At 56.6% G+C, this 14538-nt stretch overlaps 1 protein-coding gene across 1 annotated transcript in view; it reads left to right on the top strand.

The window, feature by feature from the left end:
• NXN (nucleoredoxin) overlaps positions 1 to 14538 on the top strand; it is a 163040-nt gene that overhangs the window by 146362 nt on the left and 2140 nt on the right. The window contains exons 6-7 of the mRNA XM_017510601.2: positions 8660 to 8839; positions 10329 to 10453. Coding sequence (XP_017366090.1) covers positions 8660 to 8839; positions 10329 to 10453 — 305 coding nt within the window. The remainder of the gene's footprint in view (positions 1 to 8659; positions 8840 to 10328; positions 10454 to 14538) is intronic.

The raw sequence follows: 14538 nt of genomic DNA, 5'->3' as shown, positions 1-14538 counted from the left end.
CTTTCACCCAGGTGCAATCTTGGCTCACTGCAACCTCCACCTCCTGGGTTCAAATGATCCTCCTGTCTCAGCCTCCCGAGTAGCTGGGACTACAGGAGCATGCCGCCATGTCTGGCTAATTTCTGTATTTTCAATAGAGACAGGGTTTGTCTACATTGCCCGGGCTGGTCTTGAACTCCTGACCTCAGGTGATCTGCTCACCTTGGCTCCTGAAGTGCTCGAATGACAAACCTGAGCCACTGTGCCCTGCTCACCATAGTTTCTTAAACAAAAACAAATACCGAAGTTAAATACCAAATATGCATATGCTTCTTGACACACAAAAGCGTCAGTGGCACCAGTTTGATTCATATTTCTACACAGAGTTCCAGATCTTCCTAGGTTTGAAGGATGCCCACTTATTGAGGAAGTAACTGTATCGTTGCAGTGATAGCATTTGGAAGCGTCTTCTGGATGCGTCAGATTGTGCTGAGCCCCGCGCCCAGCCTTCGGTCCCGTTTGTGGCTCCGTGTCCGTCCGCCAAGTGGGCGGCTGTTTCCTTCAGAGCCTTCCAGCTCCGTCCCTGGTTTGACTGCTGCTGTTTCTGCTTCTCTGTGGTCGTAGAAGCCGGGAGCCCTCTCCAGGCAGCACCGTCCCTTGCTGGGATTTTGCCTTTCTTGGCCTCTGAGGAGGTTTAAATGTGGCCAGGCTGGACCTAAATACCTTTGAACTTGAAGGAACTGTGCTGCTTTCATCAGCTTCATAGCATCACAAAACTCGGACGGTTAGTTTCTATTGAATTCTGAGTATTTCTGAGCTCTTGTGTGATTCTGTGGTTACAGCTTCCGCAGTCATTCAGCGGACGTGTTCTGTGTATGTGTACACATGCACACTCACATACACACAGTTACTTGCACACACTCACACATAAACTCATGTGCGCACACGCGTACACACATGGACGCTCACGCAGCCTGAGGGGAAGCACTGCCACGAGGTTACCATGCATCGTCATGATGGGTCTCACGTTTTTCCTGTGTGTAAATGAATCCGTGAATATCATACAGCATTGCTTGGTGTGTCTTTTAGGAGCCGACTTCAAATACCAACATGCCACATATCTTTTGCAACTGGCTTTTCTCACTTCATGTTATATTTTCAAGATTTATCCCTGTTGATATTTACATGGAGCTCATTTCTTTTCAGTGCTGAAAAGTCTTTTATTGTAAGACCATGCCCCACTTCGTGTATCTGCCCACTGCTGACGGGCACAGGCTGTTGCTGGAGAGTGTTGCCGTGACTGTCCCCTTGGCTGCCCCGGAATTTATCTGAGCTTCGTCACACTGCCAGCTGGGCTGCTTTCCTTAGAAAGGAAACCTTTAAGGAAAGGAATTTCCTCAACTGTTTTTTGTTTTTTTCTTTTTTGAGACAGAGTCTCCCTCTATTGTCCACGCTGCAGTGCAGTGGTGTGATCTCAGCTCACTGCAACCTCCGCCTCCCAGGTTCCAGCGATTCTTCTGCCTCAGTCTCCCAAGTAACTGGGATTACAGGCGCCTGCCACCACGCCTGGCTAATTTATTTTTAGTAGAGACAGGGTTTCACCATGTTGGCCAGGGTGGTCTCAAACTCCTGACCTCATGATCCACCTGCCTTGGCCTCCCAATGTGCTGAGATTACAGGTGTGAGCCACCGCGCCTGGCTTCTTTCCTTAACTCTCCAACCAGGGAAACGTTTCTGGGGAGTCAGGAGGACGCAGGAGCGGAGGATCCGAGGGGCAGGCCCAGGTGTTGGCTGGTTTATGTCTGTCATCCCCGCCTCACCCCCACGGCTCTTCCAATCTGATTTTCCTCTGAGTTCACGTGCTGAATCCGATGCCATTTGAGAAAACGTATCCAGACATAGCTGTCCCGCCGTCACCCACCTTCCTGCCTCAGCAGCACAACCATTGCCGCTTTTCCGAGTCTCTTTTGGTTCCTGCCCACGTGCATCTGGACTCACACAGACTTGCCACATGCACACAGCACTGTGCGCTCTGCAGCTGTCACTAAACAGGGCAGTGCAAGCATTTCCTTGCAACGGTGCTATGGTCTTCGTAATGACCGTTTCCATGATCACGTAGTATTTTGCCTGCTGGTGCATCCTCACCAGCTTTTCTGTTCCAGTACCTGCTTTTCCTTCCATTTCTCCTCCCAGCTCCTGGCAATCTTTGGGGAATTCCTCCTGGCTGCCTCAGATCATGGTGCCACCCAGATATAGAGAAGGCTGGGTCACAGCCCTGCCCACTCCTCCCAGCCTCCCAGGGTCCTGGACCCCTTCAGCTTCTTTGCCCCAGCCCCCACCTCCTTTGGAACCCCCTGTCTCCTTGGCAGTGGAAAAGTCACTAAACCATCAGACGGTCTCGGCGCACCTGGCCTAGAGATTGCTTTAAATTCGTGCACGTAGGCTCCTCCTTGGAGAATAAAAGAGTTTGGAGTTGGCTCTTGTGTGTGTTTTGCAGGAGATGGTGAAAGGGGTCTGTAGGCCCCACTTACATCGCAGAGCAGGGGTCTCGGGGCCAAGCCCTCTCCAGGAACTTAGAGTACATGTTCCAAGCCCACAAGTATAGCTTGCGATGGTGGCAGCAAGAGTGCGCCAAGTCTACCCTTGGCTGACATGACACTGTGGCTGGGACTCTCACTGAGGTCTTGGCCACATCTCTGCTTTCTGTTTCTTTCGCTAACTTCTTCCCCCCAGCACGGAGTCCTCTGTGGATCTCACTAGAGCAAGCTCCCAGTTTTCCACAGCTCTGCCTTCTCATGAGCCAAATAATCATTTAGGGATGATTAAAAACTATAAAGTCTGGGCACAGTGGCTCACACCTGTCATCCCAGCACTTTGGGAGGCCGAGGCAGGTCGATCACTTGAGCTCAGGAGTTTGAGACCAGCTTGGCCAACATGGCGAAACCTGTCTCTACCAAAAAATGCAAAAGTTAGCAGGGCATGGTGGCAGGCACCTGTAGTCCCAGCTACTCGGGAGGCTGAAGCAAGAGAATTGGTTGAATCCGGGAGGCGGAGATTGCAGTGATTTGAGATTGCGCCACTGCACTCCAGTCTGGCAACAGAGTGAGACTCTGTCTCAAAAAAAAAAAAACAAAAAAAACAAAAAACTGATTCATAATAACAGCCAATACTTACGAAATACTTACAATATCAATATACCACGCACTCTGCTAAAAAGTATTGTATACTGGCTGGGCATGGTGGCTCATGCCTGTAATCCCAGCACTTTGGGAGGCCGAGGTGGGTGGATCACCTGAGGTTGGGAGTTTGAGACAGGCCTGGACAACATGATTAAACCCTGTCTCTACTAAAAATAGAAAAAATTATCTTGCTGTGGTGGTGGGCACCTTAACCCAGCTACTCGGCAGGCTGAGGCAGGAGAATCGCTTGAACCCGGGAGGCAGAGGTTGTAGTGAGCCGAGATTGCACCTCTGCACTGCAGCCTGAGGGACACAGCGAGACTCCATCTCAAAAAAGAAAAGTACTTTACACTAATACCTTGTTTATTCCTCACAATAACCAAGTCGGATAGGAAACTGTCATTATCTCCATTAGGCAGCTGTGGAAACGAGACTTGAAAAGTGAGGCCAGATGCAGTGGCTCAGGCCTGTAACTCCAGCACTTGGAGAGGCTGAAGTGGGCGGATTGCTTGAGCCCAGGAGTTTGAAACCAGCCTGGTCAACATAGGGAAACCACATCTCTACAAAAAAATTTAAAAATTAGCTAGGCTTGGTGGCACATCCCTGTAAACCCAGCTACTCCAGAGGCTGACGTGGGAGAATCACTTGAACCTGGGAGGTGGAGGCATACAGTGATTTGAGATCTCCCCATTGCACTCCAGCCTGGGCGACAGAGAGAGTGTCCATCTCAAAAAAAAAAAGAATTGACTTGCCTGGATCTTCCTTAGAATCCCAGCTGTACTTCCCCCAGGCATCCCAGCTACCCACGCAGGGAAACAGTTCAGGCAAAGCAGCGGCATAAAGGCATGCAGTAGAAGTTTGCTGGGGAAACAGGGAGTGCATGAAGCAGGAGAAAGGGAAGCAGTGACTGTCCTCTCAGCCTTCTCCCCCAAGAGCAGAGGGAAATGGGTGTGCAGAAAGCTTCAGGTACAGGGCTTTCCTGCCCTGGTTCAGTCAGTCCCCACCCCAGGTGCTGGGAGAGCCTACCATGACCTGGTAGAAAGTGCAGCAGAAGCCAGTTCCTTTTTCTTGCTCCTGGTTCGTCTGTGGAGGGAGGAGGGATGTGCACATGTCAGGCTCTAGGCCAAGCAAGTGAGGACCAGCTGATGGGGCGGAGCCTGGCACCGCAGATACGGACGGTTCCCCTGTGCAGGTGATGGGGGGAGCCTGGCACCACAAATGCGGATGGGTCCCCCGTGCAGCTGATAGGGGGGAGCCTGGCACTGCAGATACTGATGGTTCCCCCATGCAGCTGATGGAGGGAGCCTGGCACCGCAGATACTGATGGTTCCCCTGTGCAGGTGCTGGAAACTAGGGGCTTCCTTGGGTCCAGGTCTGCCTGTGATGATTACCAGGTTGGTTTCTGCTTAAGCCGACAGTCACAGGGCCCCATCCCCACCGTCTCTGCACAGCTTGTCTTAGGCTCTTAGATGTGATCCCCTGGGGCATCCTGGGGAAAGCTGCCGAGTGCTCCTCAGCAGCCAGGCAGGGCTTCTGTGTCCTTGCCCTGCTGTCCTCGGCCCCACAGGCACCGACTTGAAAGAGGCTGCAGCCACAGTCATGAGAAAGGCCCCTTAGAGGGGGCTCTGGGAGGGCCCCAGCTCTGAGCGGGAAGTGGGTGGAGGAGACCCTGGCGAGCCCCCATGCTGAGCTGGAAGTGGGTGGAGGAGGCCCTGGGAGAGCCTCGGCCCTGAGCCGGAAGTGGGTGGAGGAGGCACTGGACGAGTGCCGGGCCCTGAGCCGGAAATTGGTAGAGGAGGCCCTGGGCGAGCCCCCGCCGGCCCTGAGCCGGAAGTGGGTGGAGGAGACCCTGGGAGAGCCCCCAGCGTTGAGCTGGAAGTGGGTGGAGGAAACCCTGGGCCGGAAGTGGGTAGAGGAGGTCCTGGGCGAGTCCCAGGCGCTGGGCCGGAAGTGGGTAGAGGAGGCCCTGGGCGAGTCCCAGGCTCTGGGCCGGAAGTGGGCAGAGGAGGCCCTGGGCCGGAAGTGGGCAGAGGAGGCCCTGGGCCGGAAGTGGGCAGAGGAGGCCCTGGGCCGGAAGTGGGCAGAGGAGGCCCTGGGCCGGAAGTGGGCAGAGGAGGCCCTGGGTGAGCCCCGGCGCTGGGCCGGAAGTGGGTGGAGGAGGCCCTGGGAGAGCCGCGGTGCTGAGCCGGAAGTGGGTAGAGGAGGCCCTGGGAGAGCCCCCCCAGCGCTGAGCTGGACGGGGACGGAGGCTGCTTTGCCTCCTCGGCTCCTCCTCCCTTCCCCGTCCTCCGCGGCTGCTTCTCCTCCACATACCCACTCGGCCTCCCACGCGGGGCATCCGCAGGCCTGCGCTGGGCCTCGTCACGGCAGCAGGGGCTGGGTCACCACAGTGCTCTTGATTGTGCGATTGCAGAAGCACCGCAGCTCTGAGGAGACCTTGCCACAGGGGTTTTGAGACGGGTGTGTGGTGAAGCGTAGGCGCCTTTTGCGGCCAGCTGGTCCTGTGGCAGACCCGGCCCGGTTCCCTTTGCGCTGCTGCTCGAGATCAGCCCCGGAGCCTCAGGGGTGGACGCGTCTTGGTCCCCGGCCTCCGGGAGAGAACAAGCAGCCGGGAGGACTGGGCTGGAAATGCCCGGGGCACCTGTGCAGCGGCAGACACGCGACTCCTCAGGGGCGCTGTCAGCACGGGGCATCCGGGAGCCACGGGAGAGCCGGCTGCGTGCCTGCGTGATGGGGCAGTGTGTGTGTGTGCTCGCGTGTGTGAGTGATGGGGCAGTGTGTGTGTGTGCGTGAGTGATGGGGCAGTGTGTGCGCATGCGTGTGTGTGTGATGTGGCAGTGCGTGCGTGATGTTGAGGCAGTGTGTGTGCATGCGTGTGTGTGTGATTGGGCAGTGCGCGCGTGATGTTGGGGCAGTGCGCGCGTGATGTTGGGGCAGTGTGTGTGCGTGTGTGTGTAATGGGGCAGTGCGTGCATCATGTTGGGGCAGTGTGTGTGCATGCGTGTGTGTGATGGGGCAGTGTGTGCATGATGTTGGGGCACCGCATGTGTGTGTTATGGGGCAGTGCATGCGTGATGTTGCAGCAGTGTGTGCGTGTGTGTGTGTGATGGGGCAGTGCGTGCGTGATGTTGCGGCAGTGTGTGCATGCATGTGTCTGATGGGGTAGTGCGTGCGTGATGGGGCAGTGTGTGTGTGCGTGTGAGTGGTGGAGCAATGTGTGTGCATGTGTGTGTGATGGGGCAATGTGTGCATGCGTGTGTGTGATGGGGCAGTGCGTGTGTGATGGGGCACTGTGTGCATGTGTGTGATGGGGCAGTGCGTGTGTGCATGCGTGTGTGATGCAGTGCGTGTGTGATGGGGTAGTGTGTGTGTGCATGCGTGTGTGTGTGATGGGGCAGTGCGTGCATGATGGGGCAGTGTGTGTGTGCATGCCTGTGTGTGTGATGGAGCAGTGTGTGTGTGATGTTGGGGCAGTGTGTGCATGCATGCGTGACGGGGCAGTGTATGTGTATGTGTGTGAGGAGGAAGTGCATGTGTGATGTTGGGGCAGTGTGCATGTGTGCGTGTGAGGGGGCAGAGTGTGAGTGATGGGGCGGTGTGTATGTATGTGTTTGTGTGTATGATGGGGCTGTGTGTGTGTGTGTGTGTGTGTGTGTGGTCTGGCAGTGAGTGTATCTGAAAAGCCCTGGGGAGAGCCAGCTGTGTGTGTGTGTGTGTATGTGTGTTGTCTGGCAGTGAGTGTATCTGAAAAGCCCTGGGAAGAGCCAGCTGTGTGTGTGTGTGTGTGTGTGTGTGTGTGTCTGTGTGTGCGCGTGCGCACGTGTGTGTGTGTGTTGTCCGGCACTGAGCGTTTCTGAAAAGCCCCGGGAGAGCCAGCTGCGTGTGCGTGTGTGCGTATGTGATGTCGGAGCAGTGACCATCCTTGAGGACCCGCCCCCGACACAGCCGCCTTCGTCTCCAAGGTATGAACGTGATGGACACATTGACGACTCTCGAAGGCAGCCCTGCCACGTGCCCGCTGTGACAGTTGCTGCAGTGGGGTATGAAACACCAGGGCCATACTTCTGGTACCTCAGCACCCCCCACGGAGGAAGATGTCAGTGGAGCAAATTGGTGATCGAATACCTTGGAATCTAAATACTGAATTGCTCTGGCATTCACGTAAAATTCAGACTCAGGCAGCCTGAGAGGAGAGGCGTCTGGAACGTGCTGGGGGCTGGGTGGGGAGCAGCTGCCAGCGGAGAGACAGAGGTGCCTGAAGGCTGGGGCTGAGGCTGCCCCTGTGGGCTGTGGCTGGGGGTGTCATCCTGCTGGAGGAGAAGCTATGGGGAGTAGGGTAGAAAGAGCAGGGAGGCGGAAAAGCCACGTGCAGCTGTGACCACAGGGTTTTCTCTGAATTTTCATTGAAGGCTTTTTGGTTGGGGTTACGTGTGGTTTGCAGGCAAGCTTACTGTGACTCTTCTTCCCCAGCCCTGGGGAGGGGAGCGAGGAGAGCTGGGGTGCACATGGCGGGGGCTGCAGTCAGCCGGCCACCTCCTCGGAGTCTCCTATGCAGCAGCCTTGGTCTCTTCCCTGCACTGGCCCTGCATTCACCATGGCCGGCCAAGGACTCCTCTCCTTGGTGACTTTGTGCTCCTGTGTGGCCCTAGCAGGTCCACTGCATGGTCGCTGCTCCACCTCTGTTCCGGCTTTGAGCCCCTGCTGCTGGGGACGGTCTCCTGTGCCTTTGGAGTCTCTGTAGGAGGCTGGCAGTGATCAATTCCTCTGATGTGACAAGACCCTGTGCTAGCTTCTTTATTATTTATTTATTTTTGAGACAGAGTCTTGCTCTGTCACCCAGGCTAGTGTGTAGTCATGTAATCTTGGCTCACTGCAATCTCCATCTCCCGGGTTCAAGCGGATTCTCCTGCATCAGCCTCCCGAGTAGCTGGCATTACAGGCATGTGCCACCACACCTGGCTAACATTTGGATTTTTAGTAGAGATGAGGTTTCACCAGCCTGGCCTGTTGAACCTGTTGACCAGGCTGGTCTCAAACTCCTGACCTCAGGTGATCTGCTCACTTCAGCCTCCCAAACTATGTAAGTTCTTTAAACGGGTGAACTCACTGATCTTTCCGTAATGAAGTAAGGTAGAAACTACAGCACCTTTATCAGGTCACAGCTGAGGCTCCTGAGGCCCTGAAAGGCGAAGGTGATGGGTGACAGGCAGACCTGAGGGAGTGCCGTGGCTGCCCCTGGCCAGACCAGGATTCTCCCCAGGCTTTGTGACTGTAGACCTGGACTCTTCATTGTGAGCCTGTCCTGGGTCTTCCTCGTACTCCATTGCTGTGGGTGGGACCCTGGGCTGGACCTGCCCCTTCTGCCAGGCAGGGCCTGCCTCCCCCAGGCCAGCAGCCTCACACCCTCTCTCCCTTGAAGGCATCCCCACAGACCTGCTCCTCCTTCCAGGCAGGGCCGGCCTCACTGAGGCCAGCGGCCACACACCCTCTCTCCCTTGCAGGCATCCCCACGCTCATCGTGCTGGATCCACAGGGCGAGGTGATCACGCGGCAGGGGCGGGTGGAGGTGCTGAACGACGAGGACTGCCGCGAGTTCCCCTGGCACCCCAAGCCCGTGCTGGAGCTCTCCGACTCCAACGCTGCCCAGCTCAACGAGGGTCCCTGCCTCGTCCTCTTTGTAGGTATGAAGCTCCCAGGGTATGGGGACCTGGGCGAGGGGCGGGGGGTGGGGCAGGAGGGGCATTGCTTGGGAGGAGCCTGTCCCTGCAGCTTGTCTCTGTCAGGAGCAGTGCGGCTGGGCCTTTGTCTCTCCGGGAGCCTTGCTTTTGACCCCAATGATTTATTCATGGCGGCCTCTGTGGGAGCTGCAGGTGCGCTTGCCCTCCTAGCTGCTCCCCAGCTGCCAGCTGGGCAGAACAGGTCAGGTCTAGAGGATGCCCTCGGGGGCCCATGCACAGACCCATTGTTGGAAAGAGGCCGGCTGCACACACAGCAGCTGCAGGGGGCTGGACCCCTCTGGCTGAGGCTCCCTATGGCTGTGGCTGCTGATCCTCTGTGCTCTGATGAGCCGCTCCCTCCCGGCTCCTCCTTCCTCTATGGCACCTCCCAGTCTCCCATCTCACCCATTGTGTGCTTAGCGGTTAATGGCCTAGCCTGGCCAGGAGGGCACAGCAGTGTGCACGCCAGGCTCCCAGTAGTGTGGTTGGATGACCCTTGTTCCTTTTGCAAGACCTGGCCTCTGCCTTGGACTTCTCCCTCCAGCAACACAAAATTACCGTACGAGGCCGGGTGTGGTGCCTCACGCCTGTAATCCCAGCACTTTGGGAGGCCAAGGCAGGAGGATCACCTGAGGTCAGGGGTTCAAGACCAGCCTGGCCAACATGGTGAAACCCCGTCTCTACTAAAGATAGAAAAAAATTAGTCAAGTGTAGTGGTGGGTGCTTATAATCCCAGTTACTCCGGAGGCAGGAGAATCACTTGAACCTGGGAGGCGGAGGCTGCAGTGAGCCGAGATCTCGCCATTGCACTCCAGCCTGGGCAACAGAGCGAGACTCCGTCTAAAACAAAACAACAGCCTCTGAGAAGGCCAGAGCCCTCACCGCGTCACTACCAGTTTTTTCCACCATTTTCACTGGGAAGCCGGAAGTCTGAGGTCTTGGCTTCTCATTCTGTAACTGAGAGAAACGGTAGCAGGGCCTCAGGTCCTGGCTTGAGGATGCTCAGCTTCTCTGGGCGTTTGTGAGGAATCCAGGGGAAAGGACTGGGCGTCAGGGGCAGTAGCACTGTTCACTGGGGTGGGTTCCTCGGGTGAGCCCGGTGCAGGAGAGCGCTGTGTGCGAGCTTCTCTGCTGTGATGCGGGGAGGGTGCTGTGAGCTTCGCTGCTGGGACGTACGCGCTGTGTGCGAGCTTTGCTTCTGGGATGCGGGGAGGGCGCTGTGTGCGAGCTTTGCTGCTGGGACGTATGCGCTGTGTGAGAGCTTTGTGGCTAGGACTTGTGCAGACGCATCTGCACCTGCCAGAAGCAGGATTGGTGTCAGAGGGGAGGCCCATCTCCATTCTGGGGCTGCCCACATGGGCGTTGTTGCAGCTTAGGCCCACTCGGTGGGCGCTGCTCTATTTGACAAGCCAGCGTTTCTTCCCGTCTTTTTTTCCCCTGACTCCCATCATAGATTCTGAGGATGATGGAGAGTCCGAGGCAGCCAAGCAGCTGATTCAGCCAATAGCGGAGAAAATCATTGCCAAGTACAAAGCCAAAGAGGAGGAGGCGCCGCTTCTGTTCTTTGTAGCTGGGGAGGTGAGTGTGGAGGGAGGTGAATGTGGAGGGAGGCTCAGCTCCCAGGGCTGGCTCCCAGGGCTGCCTGAAAGGACCCCAGGGTTGCCTGAAAGGACCCCAGGGTCAGAGTGGCCTGTGCTTCTGAGAGAGCCCACAGACAAATGTGGGAAGAAAAAGGGGTCATTCACCCTGGAAAACGATTTCCTACCCTGCAGCTTCCTCCTCCCGTCCTTCTCGCCTGCTCTGCTTGGAGCCTTCCCCCCAGGGGCTGCTCCGCATCCGAGGTGCTGGGGAAGGCGCCAGGCCGCGGTGTGATCCACACCCCTCCCTTGGTGCTGGTCACAGCTAGGCCCCTGAGGCTTCACAGGATGCTGGACTAGGGCCTCCACCCAGGCTGCAGAGCGGGCCCATCTCACCATAGGGATCCGGCTGCAGCCACCACTCACCCCTGTGGTCACCCCACCAACCCTGTGAGCACTGAGGCTGGAAACAGCCGCCATTCCCTACCTTTCACACAGGCTGCCCCTTCGAGGGCTCCAGTGGGGCTGGACCCAGGCAGGAAGTGTTTCACAGGGTGAGAAAGTGGGTCTGCCCACAGGTGCCCCTTTATCCAGGGCCTGAGACCCTAACCCTGCACCCTGCAGACAGGGCTTCTCTGCAACTCAGCCAGCTCAGCACAGGTGCCTGAGCTTCTGCAGCCTGGGAGCCTCCTCCACGCATGCTTCGCTGCCTCCCACCCCACCCCGACCCACCCCACCCTACCAGCCAACAGACACTGGCTGCCCCTGCCCCCTCCCCTCCATCCACCCATCTGTACCTCCAGTTGGTCAGAGCCCTGGGCTAATTTCACACTGTGTTTGGGTCCCAGAAGAGGCTGAGGAGACACCAGACACCCGGAGCCACCCATTTATCCCCTCCACAGTAGCCAGCCTTGCCCCGCCCTGGGCCCCTCCCAGGCGGCTCCAGTCACCTACTCAGCCATGCTCACTTGGGCTGGAGGGGAACAGAGAGGCTCACAGGCCCTGCCTTGGGGCCACATCAGCCTCTATGCACAAAGCCCAGCCCAGGGGAGGCTGTGCCCTGTGTAGTAAACTCTAACCCTGCAGCGTGGCTCTGCACAACAGCCAGGGCTGGGTGCAGGCTGGGGCAGCCTTTAGAGGTGTGTCTGGAAGGAGCATGTGCAGGTGTTCTGTAACCCAGGCACGGAGCACATGCTTCTCCCAGGCTGTCTCTTCACTCCTGCCTTCTGGTTGGGAACAGAGTTGTCCTCCTGTTTCACAGGGGAGGAAGGCATGGTTCAGGGTGGGTGAGGGGCAGCTCCAGGGCTGTGTGCTGGGAGGAAGGTTCAGGGCAGGTGAGGGGCTGCTCCAGGGCTGTTTGCTGCTCCTGCCTGGCTGGGCTGGGAGTGCTGCAGTTCATGGACCCCTCAGTCAGCCCATGTTGGGAACCATCATCAAATCTGTTTCACAGGGGATGAGACCTGGACCTGGAGAAGGAAGTGACTTGCCAGAGTCATGGGGTAGGCAGGGAGCAGAGAGGCCAGTGGGACTCTGGGAGGCCTCAAGGGTGGCAGGAAGCCTCTGTTGTAACTGAATGAGTTAGAAGCAAAGCACCACACTCTGAGTTCCAAATTAAAAGTCATTTATTTGTCAGCGATCGAGAGATGGCTAACACTCAAAATTCTCTTGGCACTAAGGAAGGGGTTTGATTCTCCTTTCTACCTTGATGTAGGTAGGGGAGGGGGAGCCTAGCTGAAGCGGGATTGTACAGAAGCAGAAAAGCAGGTTAGATAAGGAGGTTGGTAACCAGGGGCAGGAGGTTCCCAGGATTGTTGGTTGCTAAGGGTATTTCCATGTAGTCATCAAAGGAGGGTAGCAGGGGGAACTTTCCATACACTCAATCCCCAAGGAGGGTATTCAGAGTAGCAGGTAGACTTGCCAAGCAGGGCATGGTTACAGTGATTACAGGTGCTGTGGACAGTGTGAGCCACTCTCAGTGGTTCAGGGCTGTGAGTGCAGTGGTTACAGGTGCTGTGGACAGTGTGAGCCACTCTCAGTGGTTCAGAGCTGTGAGTGCAGTGGTTACAGGAGCTGTGGACAGTGTGAGCCACTCTCAGTGGTTCAGACTGTGAGTGCAGTGGTTACAGGTGCTGTGGACAGTGTGAGCCACTCTCAGTGGTTCAGAGCTGTGAGTGCAGTGGTTACAGGTGCTGTGGACAGTGTGAGCCACTCTCAGTGGTTCAGAGCTGTGAGTGCAGTGGTTACAGGTGCTGTGGACAGTGTGAATCACTCTTCACGGTTCAGAGTTTTAAGTGCAGCCTGACCCAGTAATGCACTTGAGGGGCCGAGGCACGGAGGAAGAAGCTAAGATGGAGTCAGTCGGGTTAGCAGAAGCTAGGTTATTATACCCCGAGGACCCCACATGGCTGCCGTTCTTCCTGCGCTTCGCCTGGGCTTGTGGCCTTGGTGGCATTCCTAGTCCCATTCTGTCATGTTGAGAAGCAAGACAGCATGGAAGAGGGGTAGGCCCAGCAGGCAGGCGTCCACAGAGCCCTGCTGAGCCTAGAACTCCAGCCCTGGGCTACCAGGGTGAAGGGCACCCATTGATCCCGTCTCGATCCCATCCCGATGGCAGGCAGATGTCAGCCCTTACGAAATCTTCGTAGCATTAAAATCCGCCTCCGTGGCCGGGCACAGCAGCTCACCTTGTCATCCCAGCAGTTTGGGAGGCTGAGGCGGGCTGATCACCTGAAGTCAGGAGTTCAAGACCAGCCTGGCCAACATGGAGAAACCCCATCTCTACTAAAAATACAAGGAGTAGTTGGGCGTGGTGGCGGGTGCCTGTAATCTCAGCTACTTGGGAGGCGGAGGCAGAATTGCTTGAACCTGGGAGGTGGAGATTCAGTGAGCCGAGATTGTGCCACTGTACTCCACCTTCCTGTGGTTTGCTGCAGGGAGCCTAGAGGGAGGTAGCAGAGTTCTTGGCTTGGTCTGGGCCTCCCAGTGGGACTTAGATGGACATGTTTGTCAGGTGCCCACGCTCTTTTATTGGCCCACATGGAGGCCTGAACTGGGTAAAGAGTGAAGAGGTGCTGAGTGGCCCCGCAGGGCTGGGAAGTGCTTGCTGTCTCCAGAGTGGGGTGAGGGGCAGACCCTTGCTAACAGCCTTCCTAAGGATTTGCCTTTGAGAAAGGATTGTGCTTGTCTCAGAAACTGGTGAATTTTATGCCTCCTGCTCCCCACCATGGAAGGTCAAGAATACCCCAAGTCCTTTCTCTACAGGAGGGCTCAGGTGTTTCATTCCCTTGAGAGTATTTATATTTGCGGTGAAACAACCCCAGGGTGGGTTTCCAACTCCATTTTCTGTTACCCACCAGTGAAAGTCCACAGTGCAAAGAGTGCTCTCAGATGGCAGCTCTGGCTGGGTGCAGTGGCTCACGCCTGTAATCTCAGGACTTTCAGAGGCTGAGGTGGGTAGATCACTTGAGCCTAGGAGTTTGAGACCAGCCTGGGCAACATGGCGAAACCTCCCTCTCCAAAATGTGTAAAAACTAGCCAGGCATGGTGGTGCATGCCTGTAGTCCCGGCTACTTGGGAGGATTGCTTGAGCCCAGGAGGTGAGGCTGCAGTGAGCTATGATCGCGCCACTGCACTCCAGCCTGGGCGACAGAATGAAACTCTGTCTCCCCCCTAAAAAAGAAAACAAGGTAGCTCCCTTACAAATCCTCTCTCCTTGGATTTCTGTGTTTGCCTTTGTAAGTACATGAGGCTGTACCTGGTATTAGGGAAATTGCCCTGGACAGCTGCTGGGCATGTAGGATCAGTGCCAGCTTCCTTCTCGGAGGAGTACAGGGAGGCAGTGTAAGCCTGCATGGGCTTCAGCAGCCCTGTCTTCTGAACTGGCCGGCTCTGCGGCTCCGATCCCTCCTGAAACCACAGGGGTGGAGGTTGGAGGACACTGAGCTGTTTCTGTTTAAAAACATTCCAGAGCCGGCCGGGCGCGGAAGCTCAAGCCTGTAATCCCAGCACTTTGGGAGGCCGAGGCGGGTGGATCACGAGGTCAAGAGATCGAGACCATCCTGGTCAACATGGTGAAACCCCGTCTCT

The sequence above is a fragment of the Cebus imitator genome, unplaced genomic scaffold (assembly GCF_001604975.1).
Source record: "Cebus imitator isolate Cc_AM_T3 unplaced genomic scaffold, Cebus_imitator-1.0 Scaffold441, whole genome shotgun sequence".
In the NCBI taxonomy this organism is placed as follows: domain Eukaryota; kingdom Metazoa; phylum Chordata; class Mammalia; order Primates; family Cebidae; genus Cebus; species Cebus imitator.
Note: the sequence above shows the minus strand (reverse complement) of the source record. Positions and strands in the feature narration are given on the sequence as shown.